Source organism: Anomalospiza imberbis, chromosome Z (genome assembly GCF_031753505.1).
Source record: "Anomalospiza imberbis isolate Cuckoo-Finch-1a 21T00152 chromosome Z, ASM3175350v1, whole genome shotgun sequence".
Lineage (NCBI taxonomy): Eukaryota > Metazoa > Chordata > Aves > Passeriformes > Viduidae > Anomalospiza > Anomalospiza imberbis.
Window position 1 is genome coordinate 28,740,652 of NC_089721.1, and position 18,377 is coordinate 28,759,028.

At 38.1% G+C, this 18,377-nt stretch overlaps 1 protein-coding gene across 5 annotated transcripts in view; it reads left to right on the top strand.

Moving 5' to 3' along the window:
• Positions 1-18,377, top strand: part of LOC137464710 (guanine nucleotide-binding protein G(q) subunit alpha-like) — a 469,877-nt gene that overhangs the window by 423,498 nt on the left and 28,002 nt on the right. For all 5 annotated transcript variants that reach the window (XM_068176145.1, XM_068176142.1, XM_068176143.1 and 2 more), the window contains exon 3: positions 11,310-11,464. In XM_068176145.1, coding sequence (XP_068032246.1) covers positions 11,310-11,464 — 155 coding nt within the window. The remainder of the gene's footprint in view (positions 1-11,309; positions 11,465-18,377) is intronic.

Here is an 18,377-nt window from a genome sequence, read left to right on the forward strand (position 1 = left end):
TAACTTGATAAATTTGTTTTGAAGATTTTCTGGGAAATTGCCTTGGACATTTCTGAAACTAACAAAAAAAGAGGGTAAATTTAGATATTTGTGGTTAAGTAGAACCTGTTTACTCCAGGAGACGCGATGTGATTGTCTGGATGTGACTGTTTACTTCATCATTCATGTTCACTATTAGATCTTCATCTCGTTGCTTGGAGAATCTCCAGAGTATATTGAAGAGCAGGTTTGGGTGACTGAATTCAGAAACCTTGCTATACTAGCTAATGAGAAGACAGTTTTTCTCAGTAGACTGTGTTTGTGACTTTTATATCTGTGCTATTCACCTCCCATTTCTTCCATATAAAATTTAATCAAAATTAATTCAAAAAAGCCCTCAATTTTGTTTACATTCACATAAATGTAATTCTTATTGAAAGCACAGGTTTTCAAATAAACCATGTAGGTTATTAAAAATGTACTATAAGGACACAAACATAACCCTTCAAAAACCTATTTCCTCTAATGTGATGACTGATGATACATTTATAAATAACATGTCTTTTTTCTCCTCGGAGTCTCATTCAGTTGTGCTTTGGTGGATAAATAAGCCTGCCCAAATGGTTGTTTAAAAGGCTACTGTGACCGTGCACTGTAAATACTGAATAGTTAATAAGCTAAGTTAATAATTGAAAAATACATATGGATCAATTTTACACACACCAGGCAGCAAAGTGAGTAGCTTTTCAAGCTCTTAAAAATAGATTACTTGTTTCAATATTTTCAGTATTGGAAAGTATATTTTATTGTTTTTTTCTTCTTCCTTCCTAATGGTATAAGTTGACAGCATGTTTCATGTTTCAAGCATATTTTGCTTGAAGCCTTGAAAGAGGAGTCAGCAGTGTTTTGCCATCCTCCTTTAAATAAGCCCTTTTTGGCATCTGATAACAGCCAGCACAAATACAGTCCATTTGTAGGAATGGAGAAGATAGTATGTGGCGTTGCATTCTTTTCCCCGGTTCCATGCAGCTCCAGAGAGCCTGGAATGGCGCTGCTTCTCAGCGGGACCTGGGGCCACCGCTTGCTCCCAGGCGCTTCTGCATTCCGTGCACCAGGGTGGGCTGGCCGCATTCTGCTGCTGTGCATGAAGGGCAAGGCAAAGAGGGAAGGAATTGTCTACTCTGTCCGCATGGTTGGCTGGAGGGCTTTATTGTTGCATGGAACTGCAACAGAGAAGCGCGACTTGCTCCCCAGCGCTGCATGGACAAAAATGGCCCCGAACAAAGGCAAGCATGGGGTTTTATAGGGGGCGGGCCAAGGGAGGCAAAAGCCCCCCTTGCCCAATGGGGGCAGGCTATGAGGGAGCGACGTGGACCGGGGTAACCAATGGGGACGTGACAGGGGCGGACACGGGGCTCTGGGGCGAATGGGGTTGCGGGGATGGGGTAACCGACAGGGTAACAGTTTCAGGGGCGGAAGGGGGGGTTGGTTACTGGAGTGACGAGGGGAAGCTCCAATGGTAATTGACCTGGATTGGACCACCACGGGGGGTACAGGGGTGGACAAAGGGGTACACAGAACCGGCTAACTAACATATATCTGAACCCCTAATCTGAACCCAACCCCAGGATGCAACAATAGTACCTAATTTATAAGGAAGCTATCACTTTTTTAGATTACACATGGCATAAAACTTTGTTTTAATTTTCCCTCGAGGCATTTTCAAATAGTTACTCATCACCATGGTATAATATATCTGTGGTTTCTCTAGGGAAAAAAATGTTGGCTTGCTGTCTTTAACATCTTGGGGCTGAATTGATTCTTGTATGACCCTGCTCTACACAACAGCTTTTCATCTGAAATTACATTTTGCCCCCTTACTTCAGTCTTGCCAACTCATTGTTCTAAACATCAAGAGATTAATGAGCACACTCAAAATAAGTAGCTGATAGGGTGTCGTGTATCTTTGCATGCCAAGGGTAAGCCTGAAGCTCACTTTTCAGAGTTTACTTCCAAGAAGTGAGGTAATTGTTTAGAAAGACAGTTTTTTTTGGTTGGACAGCACACAAATGCAACCATTTAAGTTAGTTGTAATTTTTACAGAGGAAAATTCCTGCTGGAATCATTCAGTATTTTGAAAAGGACCCTCCCAGTTCTCTGATATTTCTAGAAATACCAGTCTGCTGTTATGTATTAGTCAGCAGAGGGCACTCTGCTTCTTTGAAGATAAAAAAGTGTGGCTTAAAAATATGGAGGCAAAATACTTTTTTCTTATATTTTTAAACTTCTTTTTGTTTTTAAACGTATCACATCTGACAATTCTAATTAGTATGAGTTGTGTAGAGGATTATTTTTCTGTGTAGTACTTTCTCTCCTGAATTGAAACACAGATACGTTTACATGTTTCCTTGTCCTGGTTAATCCCAGCCTAGCGCTACATACCACACAGCCACTTGATCACTACATCCATGGAGGGTAGAAGGGTCAGAAAAAAAAATATTAAGCCTCTGTCATGGTTTGACACTGGCGCAATGCCAGCGCCCCCATGAAAATGCACTTTTCCAAATAATTGTTGTGAGATGTGGTCAGGAACAGAGCAGAGCAGGCCCAAGCTTGATAACAAAGGAAAAAAACTTTATTAAAGTACTACTACTATAAACACACAAACATTGAATCGTGGATGAAGACCTCCCAATATACACCTCCTCTCCCACCTAATTTCCAAACAAACCCACAGTGAGACACCACCCAGGATCCTGATCAAGTTGCCACCCTTCAGATAATCAATACTCAGTCCATCAAGGGAGACAGGAGTCTCTCCTGTGCCACAGACCCCCCAGGAAACACAACTGCCACCCTTGTGTCTCCATGTCACACATGGCAACCGCCCGGAGAAAATCTGCCATGGTGACACTCTCCTTTCCATGTCACAGTGCTCTCACCACCGTGCATGGACAGACTGCTCATAGGGCTCCTTTAAGGATGCTTTGCCAAGGACCAAAGAAAAAACAACAGTTCAGCTTCTCATCTCGGGACTGCAGTCCCCCCCATTTCCTCCTGGGGCCGAGGGTCCAAGAACAGAGATCTTCTTCTTCTCTGAAGACAGAGGGCCTCTCCACACCCTCTTCAGCTTTCCTCTGTTCTCTCCATTCCTCTGTTGGTAATCACTGAAACAGGTCTCTTGGCCCACCAACACATCCCCCTAAATGCAGCCTCTGTTGCAGGAGAATTTGGTTCAGTTTATGGCTAACAAGAAAAGTCCAGCCACAAGCCACTCCATCATCTCCTCCCAACTCAAAAAGTTCCTCTTCCATCATCTTGGATCCCAGTCTGTCTCTCTTCTACTTCAAATCAAGGAGGAGTAATAGTTTACAAAGCCTTCATTTCCCAGGAAAGGGACTCCCTGGACGGCTGAAATCTCTGCCCAGCAGCCGATTCCCAAGGCCAAGGCTGGTCACCTTCCCCCTGCCTCCTTCTCCTCCACCAGCAAAGTTACAGGTGCCGTCCGGACTCTCTGTCTCTTCCCTCTGTGGGGGGACGACAAAGGCATCTCCGCTTCTCTCCACTCTTCCACTTGCAGGAGCTGGCTCGGTTTCAGTCCTTCTACCCCTCAGCTCACCTCGACCAGGCTGCATGGCTTCCCCTCCCCTGCCCAGCCCATGGGCTGGGCAGGAGAGATCTGCACAGCACCCTGACCGGAACCAAAGAGGACGAGCTCTTGGGAGTTCCTGCTTTTAACCCACTGTGTTCTCAGAGGCGTATCCCTATCTTCAATGGTCACTCCAGGTGGCAATATCCAAACCTGATCACTGATTGGTTTGACCCAACTTCCTGAAAAAAATTCACTTCCATGTCAAACCACAACAGCCTCATGGGCTGAGCTGAGAGCAGTTTAATAATTGAATCAAAATAAAACATCATAATAATAGGAATGAAAAGGAGTGCGATAGAGGAGCAAAACCTAAAAGAAGCAAGACCTGCCCAGTACAACTTCTCAGCACCTGCTGAACAATGCCTAGCCCCTTCCCCAGCAGTGATCAGTGCCTCTCAGCTGACTTTCCGTGGTTCATATACCGGCCATGACATTCTGTGGTATGGAATAGCCCCTTGATAGCACAGATCACCTGTCCTGGCAGTGCTGCCTTTGAGGTTCTTGTGCACCTGCTGGCTGACAGAGCATGGGAAATTTGACTTACAGTAAATGTACTTAACAGCAACTAAAACATCAGTGTATCATCAACATTATTGTCATACTATGTCCAAAACTGCAGCAGCTGCTAAGAAGAAAATTAACTTTATCCCAGCCAAAACCTGGACATTCTCTTAAAAGGAGTCTGCTGTTTGTTTCCCTGTTCCCTAGGTTCACCATAGGTTCTTCTCTAGGTCTGAAATACAGTGCAATTCCTGCAATTTCCTTGTGTAAGCAAGTAGATGCTAAACTGTCTGATTCAACTAGCCATGACCTCTGTGAAGAGGCACATCATCTTCTCAGTTCTAGATGTTTGAATCCATGAGACCAAGCAAGGATATTACGGCTTGTACTCTTAAAAATAAAAGGCTGTAGTGTGGGATCAAAGCACAGGAGTGAGGCTCCGGTGAGATCTGTTCAACGGTACGCTTGTTAAGTGAGAATTGTAGTACTGGAACATTGTCCTTCTATTTTTTTTTTTTTTTAATGCAGTTAGTCTTGTACTGCAGTGATTGACTGAGGTAGCAGATTCTTGGAGGCTTGTGAAGTACAGATGGTTATTTTGCTTGTAAATGGAATGAAAGTTTCAGCATGTCCATGTTTCACTACGTTTTCTTCCATAAATTCAACTGAACCACTATACAAAAATTTGGCAGAAAAATTTACCATTTGCAAGACTTACCGAGCACTGTTCTTCAAAAACAGTGAAGCATATTATAAAGGTCTAAAATATGAGATGTTTATGAAGCAGGAGAAGTATTTTGTTATATGTTGTGTGTACTATTTGTAATTATTTGTAGGATTATAGCACAATAATGGTTGGATATCTCAGCTTAAAAGTTGTCGTCAGGAGAAAAAAGAAGAAAAAGAATACACCAAAAAAAGAAAAAAAATAGGGAAAAAATACTTAGAACATTGATATCTTTCTGAAAATATTATTGTATATACATAGAATGGCCTGGAAGGGACCTTAAAGATCATCTAGTTTCAACCCCCCTGCTGTGGACAAGAACATCTTCCACTAAACCAGTTTGCTTAGAGCTCCATGCTCAAATGTGTTTTTGTAAATATTCGGGTATTACTTGGTGATAATACTATCTGATTATAGATGGAGCAGTAATTTAGATAATTCCTTTTAGCTACAAAAATTGTTGTGAGAGAAGAGCTTGTTGCCAGTTTTTGCCTATGCTGGTTCAAATCTGAAATGGTTTTTGTTAGTTTCTGTCACTGAAGATTTGAATTAAATTTGTAGATAGGTTTCATTGCTAGAAGATGATTTTACCTGTTTGCCCTTGTCAGTTATTAATTATGAGGAGTTGATGAGATTGTAATTTGTTGCTAGTGACTATGTCTAGAAGAAAAAAAAAAGGTTTAGTTTTATGTTCGGTTTATCAGTGTTAGAATTCAAATGCTAAAATTAATTTTTAAAAATGTCAGAACACTAGTACGTATATTCCATTGTATCCTTGGGAATCTTAAGGATTTATCTGAACCCGTGTTAATCCCAAAATTTCATCAGCTGCTGAAAACCTTTGAAAATTTGTCAGTAAAAGTAACATGTGGAAAACAAGTCAAAACATGACTTAAGGGGACTGTTTACTATTTAAACCCAGCAGTAGCTTAGCAAAAATAACTTTTTCCTAGTTATTTTGGATCTCTCTCTTTACTTACATGGACTGTATTTTACTTGTTGCTCTGTTTTCTTTAAAAAGGAATTCTACAAAGCCTGGCAAATAAATTGAATTGTGAATTAATGTCATACACTCCTAATCAAGCAGTTAAATACATACAAATTAATCCTGTAATTGAAGCTATTGTTTACAATTTGAATAAAATTGCATGTGTGGGTTTTGTTTGGGTTTTTTGAGGTATTTTAGAAGTGAATGTAAACAAGAAAGATGTTTAGACAGGCTTGACTAATTTCAGAGCAGAATACCTAATCTCCTAACAACACAAAAACAGCTCTTTGGAGGTGATTTACTAAAGCAGTGGAAAGACTGTGGCTGTTGGTTGATCCATAGAGATACTTCAGAAAGTCAGCCATAGAATTTCCCCAGCTCTACAAAGCAGAAGTGAGAGAGAATATTTCCAGAGAATAAAGCTGTTTCTGTTTCTAGGATCCTCAACAGAAAAAACTACACAATTTTACAGCACACATCAGGAAAGTATTCACTAGCTGCAAAACTTTACGACCAGTGTGTGAAAATTTCATCTAAGGTGCTACATTTAATACCTGCAGGAGGTACGAAAGTGCCTAATTTATAATCCACTGAAATGTAACATGCCACACACACAGAAGTAAATATTAGTTACGATTTTTTTTGTGGTAGGTTTTTGCAACCTGCTGTTCAGTTTTGCACAGTGATGTCATCTTCCAGCTTAGCTTTATACCTATTCCAGTATTTGAAGAGTGTAACACGGTATGCAGTCATTAAGAAGCAAAGTTGTAGCATTTAAAAGTTGTAATGCTTAATGATCTCACCTTCTAAGAAAGAAAGTAGGCAAAAGTCTTGAGGATCTGGAGAGTTAGAGGTATGAAACTTTTAAAAGAAAGGACAAAAGAGCCTATAATTTCTGTTTAATAAATCTTCATATTTTAGTTTATATCTATAGGTGGAACAACCAGCACCGGTGAAAAATATAAAAGGAGAATTGATATTTAAAATCTGAAGGTGAAATTTCTCTTTTGCCTCTGACATCACTGTAGTTGAGGAGATTATTGCATTATCTCTGTGGAGTTTAAATCTTGTGTAGCAGAGAAAGGGAGTGAGATGTTCCCCCCCTCTTCAAATAACAGGTATTTTTTGTTTCAGCTGTTTTTTCTTCATATTCCAGCAGCACAGGGAATAAACGATGACTAGAAATTACTGTAATGTTTTTAATTAAATGTAGTCAAATAATTTCAAATATCAGAATACATTTCAATTTCATTTTGCCTTTGAAAACCAAAGTTATATCTGTAATTTACATCAAGCATCAAGTCTCTGAAGTGCCAGTATATCTGAAACGGTACTGTATCCCTGGTAAATTGCCTTATATATCAGACACAGGCAAAACATTAGAAATGCTTTGGTAATTGAGACTTCCATGGAGGTGAAAAAATGCCCCAGGATACTACAGTTATGTTAGTAATTTTTTGAGATGTACGATTTTTGAGTAGTTCTGCAGAAATGGCAGTTTCCTGCCTTTATGGAAGAATTTACTTCCTTCATGGAACTGTTTACCTGCACAATTTACATCTGCTTATTCCATACCTTAATTCTTGTGGATGTTTTGCAAATAACCGATTTGGTCATAGAGTCATTAAAATATGATTTAATTATGGGAAGTCATGAGAGTTTTGTAATACTTAGAGTGCAAATTGTATACACTGTTTTCATTTGCATGTTTGTATAGTATTTTAAACCTTTGAGTAGCCATGTAATGGCATTACTAAGGTGAACATAGATCAATGTCACAGGTTAGTTTACACAGGTTCTGTGTATGTTACTTTGAAATTCTGATGGATTTCAGTTCACCCAACTGAGATTTCATCATTTTACTATGAGGAAACAAAGAAGCTGTTATACACCCTTATTTCTCCCTTTGTGCCTTCATTGTTGTTTATATCTTCATGTTACAAGTGGAGGCATGATGAGGAAGATGCTGCTCTAACAGATTTTGTGAGGGTTTGGCAGCTTTATATGTAAATTACCATATAGCACATACTGTCTGACAGATGCAGTATTCTCAGTCTTTAAGTGTTACAATAGACATCTGTAGTTGCATTTAAGTTCAACCTACCAGAAAGTGTTGGGATCATCCAAAGTTGCTGTGGCATTGTCATTCTGTAGCTGGGATTTCAGAATGTGCTGATTGTCCTGCTCTGCTCTGCTCTACACTATGGTGTCCTTAGCTTGAGTCTAGTGTGTGGTTTTGAGTGCTGGCATACAAGAATATTAAACTGTTAGTGATTGTCCAAAGGAGGACCATGAGGATGGTGAAGGGCCTTTAGGGGAAGCCTTGTGAGGAGAGGCTGCAGATGCTTTGTCTGTTCAGCCTGGAGGAGACGGAGGGGAGACCTCATAGGAGTTACTTTCTCATGAGGGGAAGAGGAGGGGCAGGCACTGATCTCTTCTCTGTGGTGACAGTGACAGCACCTGAGGGAATGGCCTGAGACTCCACAACAGAGGAAGTTTTAAACTGGATATTAAGAAATGATTCTTCTCCCAGGGGGTGGTTGGGCACTGGAACAACTCCCAAGGGCCACAGCACCAGCTTGAGAGAGTTCAACAAGTGTTTGGACAATGCTCTCAGTCACATGGTGTGACTCTTGGAGTGTCCTGCACAAGGCTGGAAGTTGGACTTCATCATCCTCATGAGTCCCTTCCAATTCAGAGTATTCTGTGATTCTCTGTCTTAGTATGTTTTAACAAAATGTAAAACACTCCAAATTAGAGATGTTTAATAAAAATTGTGGCATGATTTTTAGACAGGAACATATAAGTCTTGTATTCATGAACACTTGAAGTCACATCAGTGTTGTAATATAAATACAAGAAAATTGCATGGTAGAAGGGCAGGGAAGTGTTTAGTTATTCATTAAATTACAAACATTTTGGATCTGAAGCTACTTCACATCTTTTTTCGAGATCTCCTACAAATTTTTGTTTGTTATAATTTTGGATGTTTGCGCATATAATTCTTGAAAATGTACTTACTAAATATGCTGTCAGGGTAGGTCCCAACTTTCTAAAAATCACTCCTGTAGAAAATTCAAACTTACTTCATTCGTGAAATTGAAACTTCAGCTCTCATTCATATTTTTTGTATCATATAGTATGATCCAGAAGCCAAAGACATTGATTAAGGAAAGTGATATTATTGTATTTATTTTATTATATTTTCCATTCATGTGTCAATAATGTTCTCTTTTTCTTACTTTGTCTGGTGATCTGATCTTAAACAAAGCTAGGCAGTGAATGGTTTTTAGCAATAAAAACATAATGTGTAAGGAAACATTTAAGTAGTTCTTCACTTTTGAACAAAGTAGTTCTTTGCTTTTATTGTCCATCAGTCCACTAGAATTAATTCAGGTTTGGGGGAGTTTCACAAGAAAACCACCATTGGCAGACATTTGGCAGCAAGCAGATTATCTATTTCTTAGTTTCTTCTGTTCAGTCAGTGGCTTTCTTTATCTGTCTGTCAGCTAGGTCTGAAATCCTGTTGCAGTTTCTATGAGAGAATTTTCAGACTTGAAAACTGTTTCTGGTTCATAATTCAGTTCAGCCACAGGACTGCAGTAGCCTGTGGCGACATCGGATTTCTGGGGTGGCTATCCCCTGCAGTCCTTAGGTGGTACCTGCTTTTCAAAGGAGGGTGACATACAAATAAAAAAAGAAAGTGAAGAGAAGAAGGGTCTGTGGCTTTCCCCATACCATGTTTATGGAGAGACTTTCCTGGCATGTTTATTACAAATCAGGCATTTGGAAAACATGTTCTACTTCTTGGTTGCTTTACCCTTCCATTTTCAATGGTATCATGAATTGTCCAGGAGAGATGACAGGCCAGTCTTCTGACTTCTAATAGATCTCTGGGCATTTTTGCTTCATACAAGTTTTGTCTCAGAGGGAGGTTTGGCTAGTGTTTCATTCTGAAGATTTACACTGATTTACAAAAAAACAAAACAAAACAAACAAAAAAACCCAAAAAAAACCCCCACAAAAAATCCCCCCCCAAAAAACCAAACAAACAAACAGAAAAACAAAAAAACCCCCCCCCAAAAAAAAAAAAACCAAAAAAAAAAAAAAAAAAAAAAAAAAAAAAAAAAAAAACAAAGAAAGATGACTGATTTAGTTCCTCCTATAGCTGGAAAAGTGAAATACATTTTTGGCATTAAACATTTTTATTTACTCAGTTTATTCAGCTAACTGCTATTATTGTCATAACCACTGTGGTAGTTCAGGAAAATATGTACAGCAGTTTGGTAAAACCTAGTTTAATTTAAATGCACACAAATAGCCAGAGAAAACAAGTGCTTCACAGTAGTGAAATGTCAACTCACTGATCTTATGCAAATCTAACCACCATTAACATAGTCCTACAAACCAAAGAACAGACAAAGTATGAACTTTTTCTTAGTAATAGTGCTGAATTACTAGAACTTTTTCAGCTCTTTTGAAGTAGGTTCTGTAGGATCCGGTATCTCCTAGTAACTTGGGAATTATTTTGCATTGGGAAAATGGAAATTATTTTCCATTATTTTCCCATTACTATAAAAATAAGAGATGATAATAAAGATAATAAATAGAAGACTGAGGTGATGAAGGCTAGATACGAAAAACCCCCACACTTTTTTAAGTATATAGTGGATTGTGGCAAAAAGAGTATTGTCAGGAAAACCAGCCTAAAGCTGTTACACTGTTGAAGCTCAGAATCAGTTTTTAACCTTGTACATAGATTTCTGAGGGGAATAAAGAAGGAGAAGACATGGTTGCTATTTCAGTATCTTCTCAAGTGGAGATGTCATGATTACAATTCCCAAAAATTCCAGTTTTCTTATTCTAGAATCCTGTTTTAAATACTTGTAGAAACCCATGAGGAAGATCCTAAATGTATGAGACATTGTTTTCCAGAAATAACTGAGTAAGTGCTTACAAGATTCCTGGTAAATAAAGGGGAAATTCTTATATTCCCAGAAGGCCATAGAAGGTGTCTGCTGTTGTCAAAAGGGTATTGAACTGAACAGTCACCTACACCATCTAGATTGTGCTTGTGAAACAACTGAGTTGAACTGTCAGTAGTTAAGTCTTAGTGACCAGTTTGAATTTGGTGGTACTTACAGAATCCTTCAGTTTTGTCTGTTATTTTTATTTTTTCTTTGTTTTGATGTTATGGTAACAATTATTGGTGTCCCAAAAGAAAGAAGTCTAAGAAGATGTAATTTTCCCAAGAGCAACTTCACTCCCTGTGATGTTAGCTTAAAAATTACCTCCTTTTTGCATCTTCACAATCATCTTCATGATATTTGATTTTTCAAATTTGACATACATGTTGGTGATATAATCAATGTGAAGAATTATTAATCTTGTTAATTGTATATGAGCTGTATGTAAACATAGAAAATTAGGTCCATTTTACTGTTTTGTTTGTTTTGAATTAGGTTCATGCACTATTAGTTCGAGAAGTTGATGTAGAGAAGGTGTCAAGTTTTGAGAACCCATATGTAGATGCAATAAGAAGCTTATGGAATGACCCTGGAATTCAGGAGTGTTACGATAGACGACGGGAATATCAATTGTCAGATTCAACTAAATAGTAAGTACATGGTAGTGATGAACAATTATGTATAACTTTCTGTTTCTAACAAAGTAGAAGCTTTTTTTAGCTTATTATACTATATGTCTGTGTACATGTTTGTATGCATAAGGTGCACAAACATATCTGAATATACATGTACGAAATTGAATTAAGGAGTGGCATACATCTATTTTAGGATTATATCTGTGCTTATTTCACAAAATGACAATCTGTGATCATTCAAAGTCTTAAATTAACATTCTGACTAGGGATGACTAATTTGGGGGGGATTTTTGTTAAACCTCTTCAATTTACTCTCTTCCAACATATAATCACAAATGCAAGATGGGCAAAAATAATCTCATGTATTGTGACAGTAGTGAATACTTGGAAGTGCTATCAAAGTAGACCTCCATACAATTCATAAAAATTGAAATATCCAAGAACTCAGATTTTCCAGTTTCCTTCTGTGGCATTTGCAGTCTTAGTGGTGATGTAAACAGTACTAAATAAAGGGATTTGTTTTATACCGAAATGTCTTTCTATTATGGAAACAAAGTCTAAACTTCAAAGAACTTGGCTGCCAGGAAGAAATCAGGAAAGCACTTCAAGCTAAATTGTTTGTTCTACAAGATCAACAATAATAAAAATGCACATGTGATTTAAAAATACCTGAACCCCTTTCTTGGCACTGGAATCTAATCAAGAAACATTGTGAAATTTGTCATTGGAAACCGGTATCTGCCTGTAGGTTTACTCCATGAATCTTAGTTATTTTTTAGTGATGTAGCATACAGCTCAGCTGAAATGTCTTATCTGCTGTCAAAGAAATAGATGATGGCCTTTTGATGTTGACCTGTGCTATGGAGCACAGCATGGTTTGTTGTTAAAGCCATGGCAAAAACCTCTTTGGGTTCTACATTGACGTTTGTATTAGCTATGAAAAAAATTATTCCAGTGATACAATTCCAGTCTCCATTTGGCATGTGTACATGAATGAAAGCCTCTTACTTAAAAAAGTGCAGAATGAAGCTTCCATTAAGCTCATTGTAACAGGACATTACACATGACAGGTGTGGAATAACATTTATCTGCACAGTAGTCGAAGCATCCTTATCTAGTACTGCACTTTACAAGGGAATTAGTCAAGACGAACTTACTAGGATCTTGTTGACAGAATTTAGGCAGCTGAAGACCTATGGATGCATGATATAAGTCTCGTCAGGTCTCCGTTGCAATATTATCACCACGCCATGACTTCCCTTTGCCCTGTGCATAGAGTTTCTGTTGTCCTGTGCAGGTCTCTATCCCGGTTACCTTCCCAAAACATCATTTTTGCACATATATTTTGGTGTAGAGTGGTGCAATGGCATTTCTCTTGTATTGTTTAGATTCTCACTGTCCCCAAATATACCATACTGTATTTTGGTTTTAGGTGGTAAGGAAACAAATATAATATTACATAAAAGAAAAAATTCAGGATGCATAAACATTGATAAGAAAATTTTAGAGAAACATTACTAAAAATATATTTTCACATTGTTTCTGTTCTGAAATGAGTGGCAGAGTTAAGTAGAAGGTGAAGCAGAATTCATCTCATATTTTCAATTTCTTGTATTTATAGGTCCTAGCTTTGTTTCCACAACAGATGAGATACTGGTTTTAAAGCTGAAATAAATGTATGTACTTTATGTGCTCTACCTTAGAGGCTAAAAATAGAATTACTCTCCTAAGTAGGAAATAATGATCTGATGCTGCTTTAGATCAGATTGTGCTGAATACCATGGTTTTGATCTACTTTTAATTAAATTGGCACCATAGTGGATCTTTGTAGTAGCATTAAAAATAGTAGAGAATAATCATTAAGTAGCTATTAAAAAACCTCCTAGTACATGGTCTTGCAAAAGCTACATGTGCTAGTTGATTGGTTATTTCTTAAGCTCAGCATGTTTAGCAGTTTACCATGAATTTTTGCAGATTTGGTGACTTTATTATAGTTCATACTATGGATTTCTGCAAAATCTTTTAAATTAGGCTTGTTAATCACTGTATATGAGTATTTAGAAAAGCCTCTATGTATACTTGCAAGTAGAGTTTTTTCCAGGTATTTAAGTCCACTAAAAAAAGTCAGCTGACACAAAAGAAACATTGTTTCAAAAATAAAGTATGTGTGTTTACCAGTAAAACACCCAAGCAAATTTATTAGCATTAAATCCATGTCACAAAGCAAGGAAACAAATTGCTTTAAAGCTACTACTGGGATTCACAAGGCAGTAAGATAGAAAAAAAGCACTTGGTGCTCATTGTCTTCTGATTTGATGTATGAACCAGAATGGTTTGTTGTCCACCAGCTCTCTTGTAAGCATACGTGCCAATGTCTGATGTGCATATGTGTCAATGTCAGATGTGTTCTTCATTCATCCCTTGCACAAGCCTTTCATCTTCTCAGTAGTTTTCCACTGTGCTTTTGTAATAGTAGTAGTAGTAGTATTTTCAGTCAGCTGCCTATATTGCCCTTTTCTGCCATCAGCTTTCAACAAGGTTAAGTGCTGAGTCCTGCCCTTGGGTCACAGCAGGCCAAGGCAGTGATACAGGCAGGGGCAGAGTAGCTGGAAAGCAGTAGAAGATGACCTCAGAGTGCTTGTTGACAGCAGATGAAGAGGAGCCAGGTTGTGGCTGAGAAGGTTGATGGCATCCTGGCTTGGATCATAAATAGAGTGCTTGTCAGTACCGCATGTGATATTTCTTGTATCAGAAAGACTGTGGAAGGGGTTCATCCCCCTGCAGTCAGCACTGCTGAGGCCACGCCTCAAATCCTGTGCCCAGTTCTGGCCTCCTTACTTCAGGACAGACACTGAGGGACTGGAGCATGTCTGGAGAAGGGGAACAGAACTGGTGAAGGGCACAAGTCTTGTGACGAGCAGCTGAAGGAGCTGGGGATCTTTAGCCTGGAGTAAAGGGGGCTCAGGTGTAAACTTACCACCCTCTACAACTGCCTTGAAAGGAGGGGGAAGCCAGCTGGGGGTCAAACACTTTTCCAGGTAACAAGAGATAGAACAAGAGGACATAGCCTCAAGTTGCACCAGCTGAGGTTCATTTTTCTGAGCATCAAGAATAATTTCTTTTTGGAAAGAATTGTTAAGCATTGAAACACACTGCTCGGGGAGGTGGTGGAGTCACCATCCTAGAGTTATTCAGGAAGTAACTGGATGTTGTACTTAGTGCTGTAGCCTAAGTGATTAGGTGGTGATGGATAAGTGTTGGACTTAATGATGTCTGGGGTCTTTTGCAATCTAAATTATTCTCTTACTACACATAGTCTTTTTCCTGTTATTTTATTGTTTCTAAATTACATTTCAGGTTTCTAGTATGTCCTGTATATCATATTGCTTTCACTTTCTGCCATCTTCTGACCTGTTTTGTCATTCTTTGTCATTGTTAGATTCATTTTTGATGTTTTTTATACCCATTGCTTGTACTCTGGAAGAATACATCCAGTGTATGTTTACTAGAAGAAATGGGGGTAGTGTCTAAGAAAAAAAATTCCCTGCATTATGGAGAACTTGAACGTCTTGGAGGCTTAACAAATTAATTCTATTCTCTTTCCTGACTATTTGATGCTCTGAAGCTTGGATGTTCATGTTGTTTGAAAATCAACTTTTAGACTTCTCTCTAGTAAAGTCAAGAGCACCTGAGGTATATAGAGGTTATTTGCTTTCCATGTGCATTACTGGGTGACTTAGCCACTTAATTACCATCAAATTACTTCTCTTTAAGATGCTGCCTCACAGTGTAAGACAGATGTAAATTAATAACATGGAGAATTGCTTTTAGTAATAGCTATGTGAGATGAGATGAGATAATTCAGAATATACTGTACCAGCTGCCTAGACCTTAACCCAAATGTAAAAAGGCTGCCAGTCAATAGTTTGATTGTATCAGACCTTTTCAAATCCCAAAGAAAGGTGAGTCAGTAGTCTTCTGTGTTAGAGAATTTGGGTTGCAGTAGGAATTTTTGAAGATTCATCACTATTTTTCTCTAGTATGGCACTAAGGGCTTAACATTCATGAACAAAATGTAAGAAGTGTTAAGACCTAGAAAGTGTCCCAGAACCTTGCTTGGCTCAGATTTTCAATTTCATCTTTTTCTGGCCACATGAAATTGAAGTATTTGGCTACTGTGTACCTCCAACCAAGGACTTTCTAGGTGCTGCACGAACACTGAGCATATTTGTCTAGTTTCCCTTCCATGGCTATGTTTTCTAACACTTCAGATAATTAAATATAATTTTCCTATTAGTGTGTTAGCAATGCCAGTGGATATCTATAACACATTTTGTTATTATGTAATGTACTGCTTCATTAGTCATATGTGCCATTGCATTCTCATACATGTATAGTCTTTCTGGCTTTTGTTTCTGCATTTGCTGTCAACTTCAACAGCTCAGTTCCTGCAGTTGCACAGCTCTGCATATATGTGAGCTCAGGTAATTGGACAGTTAGTATAGAAATGCAGATTCCCATACTTTACTCTATAATAGGAGCTCAAGGGTGTGAATCTGAGGTCATTTACCACATCACTGATTTGTAACAGGAAAGAAAGATATGAAACCTAGCAATGTCTGCTCAGTAAAGTACACCTTTAGTAAAACTTGTTGCAAGAGGTGTAAGGCTTTGGTCATCCAGTAATTTTTCTATGACAGTATTCCATTTGAGTTTGAAGTATTTTCGAAACTTCAGTTGAACAGTTCATTTATACCTGTCGTCTGAAAATACAATCTTCCTTCTGTGTTACTCTTCTGAAACAGGTAAATTTCAGTGGAATTAGCACCTGTTAAATACAGTGTGCTTGGGGGTACACAGGGGCAAGATCAGCACACGAATGCTTTACTAACTTTACTAAAGTCAGTAAAGTTTTTACTAACTTTAAACTAACAGTTTAGTCCATTTCCTGGCATTGCCTTTAGCAATCATTTTTTTTTTATTTCATAAAGGTGTAGGACACTCTTAGAGCATGATGGGTCTTTCAGAAGTAGTAATACTGTCCAAAATTGGGACTTGCTATGAAGCTGAACTGATAGCAAATCCTGAACAACTGTGTGGGATATCTGTGTAGCAGTCATTAAATTGTAGTGAAAAAACCATATAGTCATATAGGGATAATTTAAAAGATGCATAAGTACATTATTATTTAATAAACTGTTGATTAGTTCTTGCTTACTTTCATTTGTAAAAATGCATCTGAAGGTCCTAAAGCTATACTTGAGAGCAGTTTGTGTCATAGAATCATAGAGTCTGCTTTTGTATATTTACAATTTACACAGCTTTATGTATGGTTTAAAGTAGAAACAGCAAATAAAAATTAAAGTCTTAAAATCAATGATCAAGTACTAGCAGCAGAACTATGATAATCCTGTCTTATGACTTAGATATACTCCCAAAAATAAAAGTGGTGTCTGAAGAAAGATGGGACATGCATAGGAAAGTACTGCTTCCCATACAAAAACTGCAGGTTATGCAACACAACTTGGGAAATACAGAAAGGAAAGTAGGACTATGTAAAGCAGTATACAGTATGTATTTCTTTCAGGACATTTTTTTCCTGCAGCACCAAACATATTCTTAATGACTCTATAATTTTTACACCACAGTTCCTAAAAAGAAAAATTTGCATGAGTATTTGTTAATTTGGTGACTTATCTTTTTAGCCTTTGCTAAGGTTGGCTTTTAGTGAGGTAGGAAATTGAGGAAGACAACTACGTAGGACTTAGGTGGAATATGGATAAAAACAACGCTGTGCAGACTTCTTCCTACCTCACTTCAAACTATAGATAAGGATGAGATAGTTCTGGAAACTGGCAATTTACTTCAACTTTTCATCACTGATGTAGTGAAACAGAGTAAAAATTAAAAGGGGTAGAAAATCCATTTGGATTTAGGTGAAATGTGCCATTTTGAGCTTGCTAGCATTAGTAAAATATGCTGTTTAGTCTAGTAACTGCAGCACTAGCAAAACTACCCCAGCTGAGGAGAAAGAATGCAAATTTCCAAGCTAAAGAGATAAGAGATAAGAAAGACTTCTCAGACCTTGAAACAGACAGGAGTTCTTTCTGTACTTTCTGACAAAAACTGAGTACAAGTGTAACTAGCTGTAAGTGTAACGTGAAATCAGCAGAATTAATATACATAAACGTGTTGTGAAACTCTATGAATATGTGAATTCATAAGAGTAATAAAAAAGATTGGGAGTTCTCAGGGGCATACATGCCCTTTGATGGGAAATCCCTGCATGCACCCAGCGCTGTAAATAAATCATACCGTTCCCTACAAATCTCTATTGGAATTGTGGGGTCTTGATTTTTCACTGCAATTCAGTAGAGTCTTAGAAACACAAACTTCTACAGAAGGTCTGAGAACATAGCCAGTACTTGCTTACATTTAGTTTTGTACGCTGAAACTCAATTCTGTTTATTGGACTGCTGCCTCTCAGCATACAAAACACTTAAGTCAATTATTCTGGCAGCTCTGTGAGGCGGGAAAAATCCTGGTACAGCAGCTTTAGCATTTTGCATATGTGCCGTTGAAAGTCGAGCCGGTTGTATGTTTTCTCAAAGATGCAAAAAAATAAAGGCTTTTGCTTTTGAGCACGTGGTCCAAATTAGTGCTAGGGTTTTTTAGGAGAGTGACCTCATCAACTGTCTCAAAGTTTTGCAGAACAAACTAAGAAACTCCAACCCCACCTCAAAACCACACCAAACTCCAACAACAGTATGGAGTATAGCTCCACCCTACTCCAGAAGAGTCAGGCTCCAAAGGACAGAGATATATGAAATCTTATTAAATATCTTACGTAATTATCCTTAGTCACAGACTTCAGTTAGGTTTCTATTTTATCTTGCACTGCTATTACCTGTGTATGAAATAGAGCATT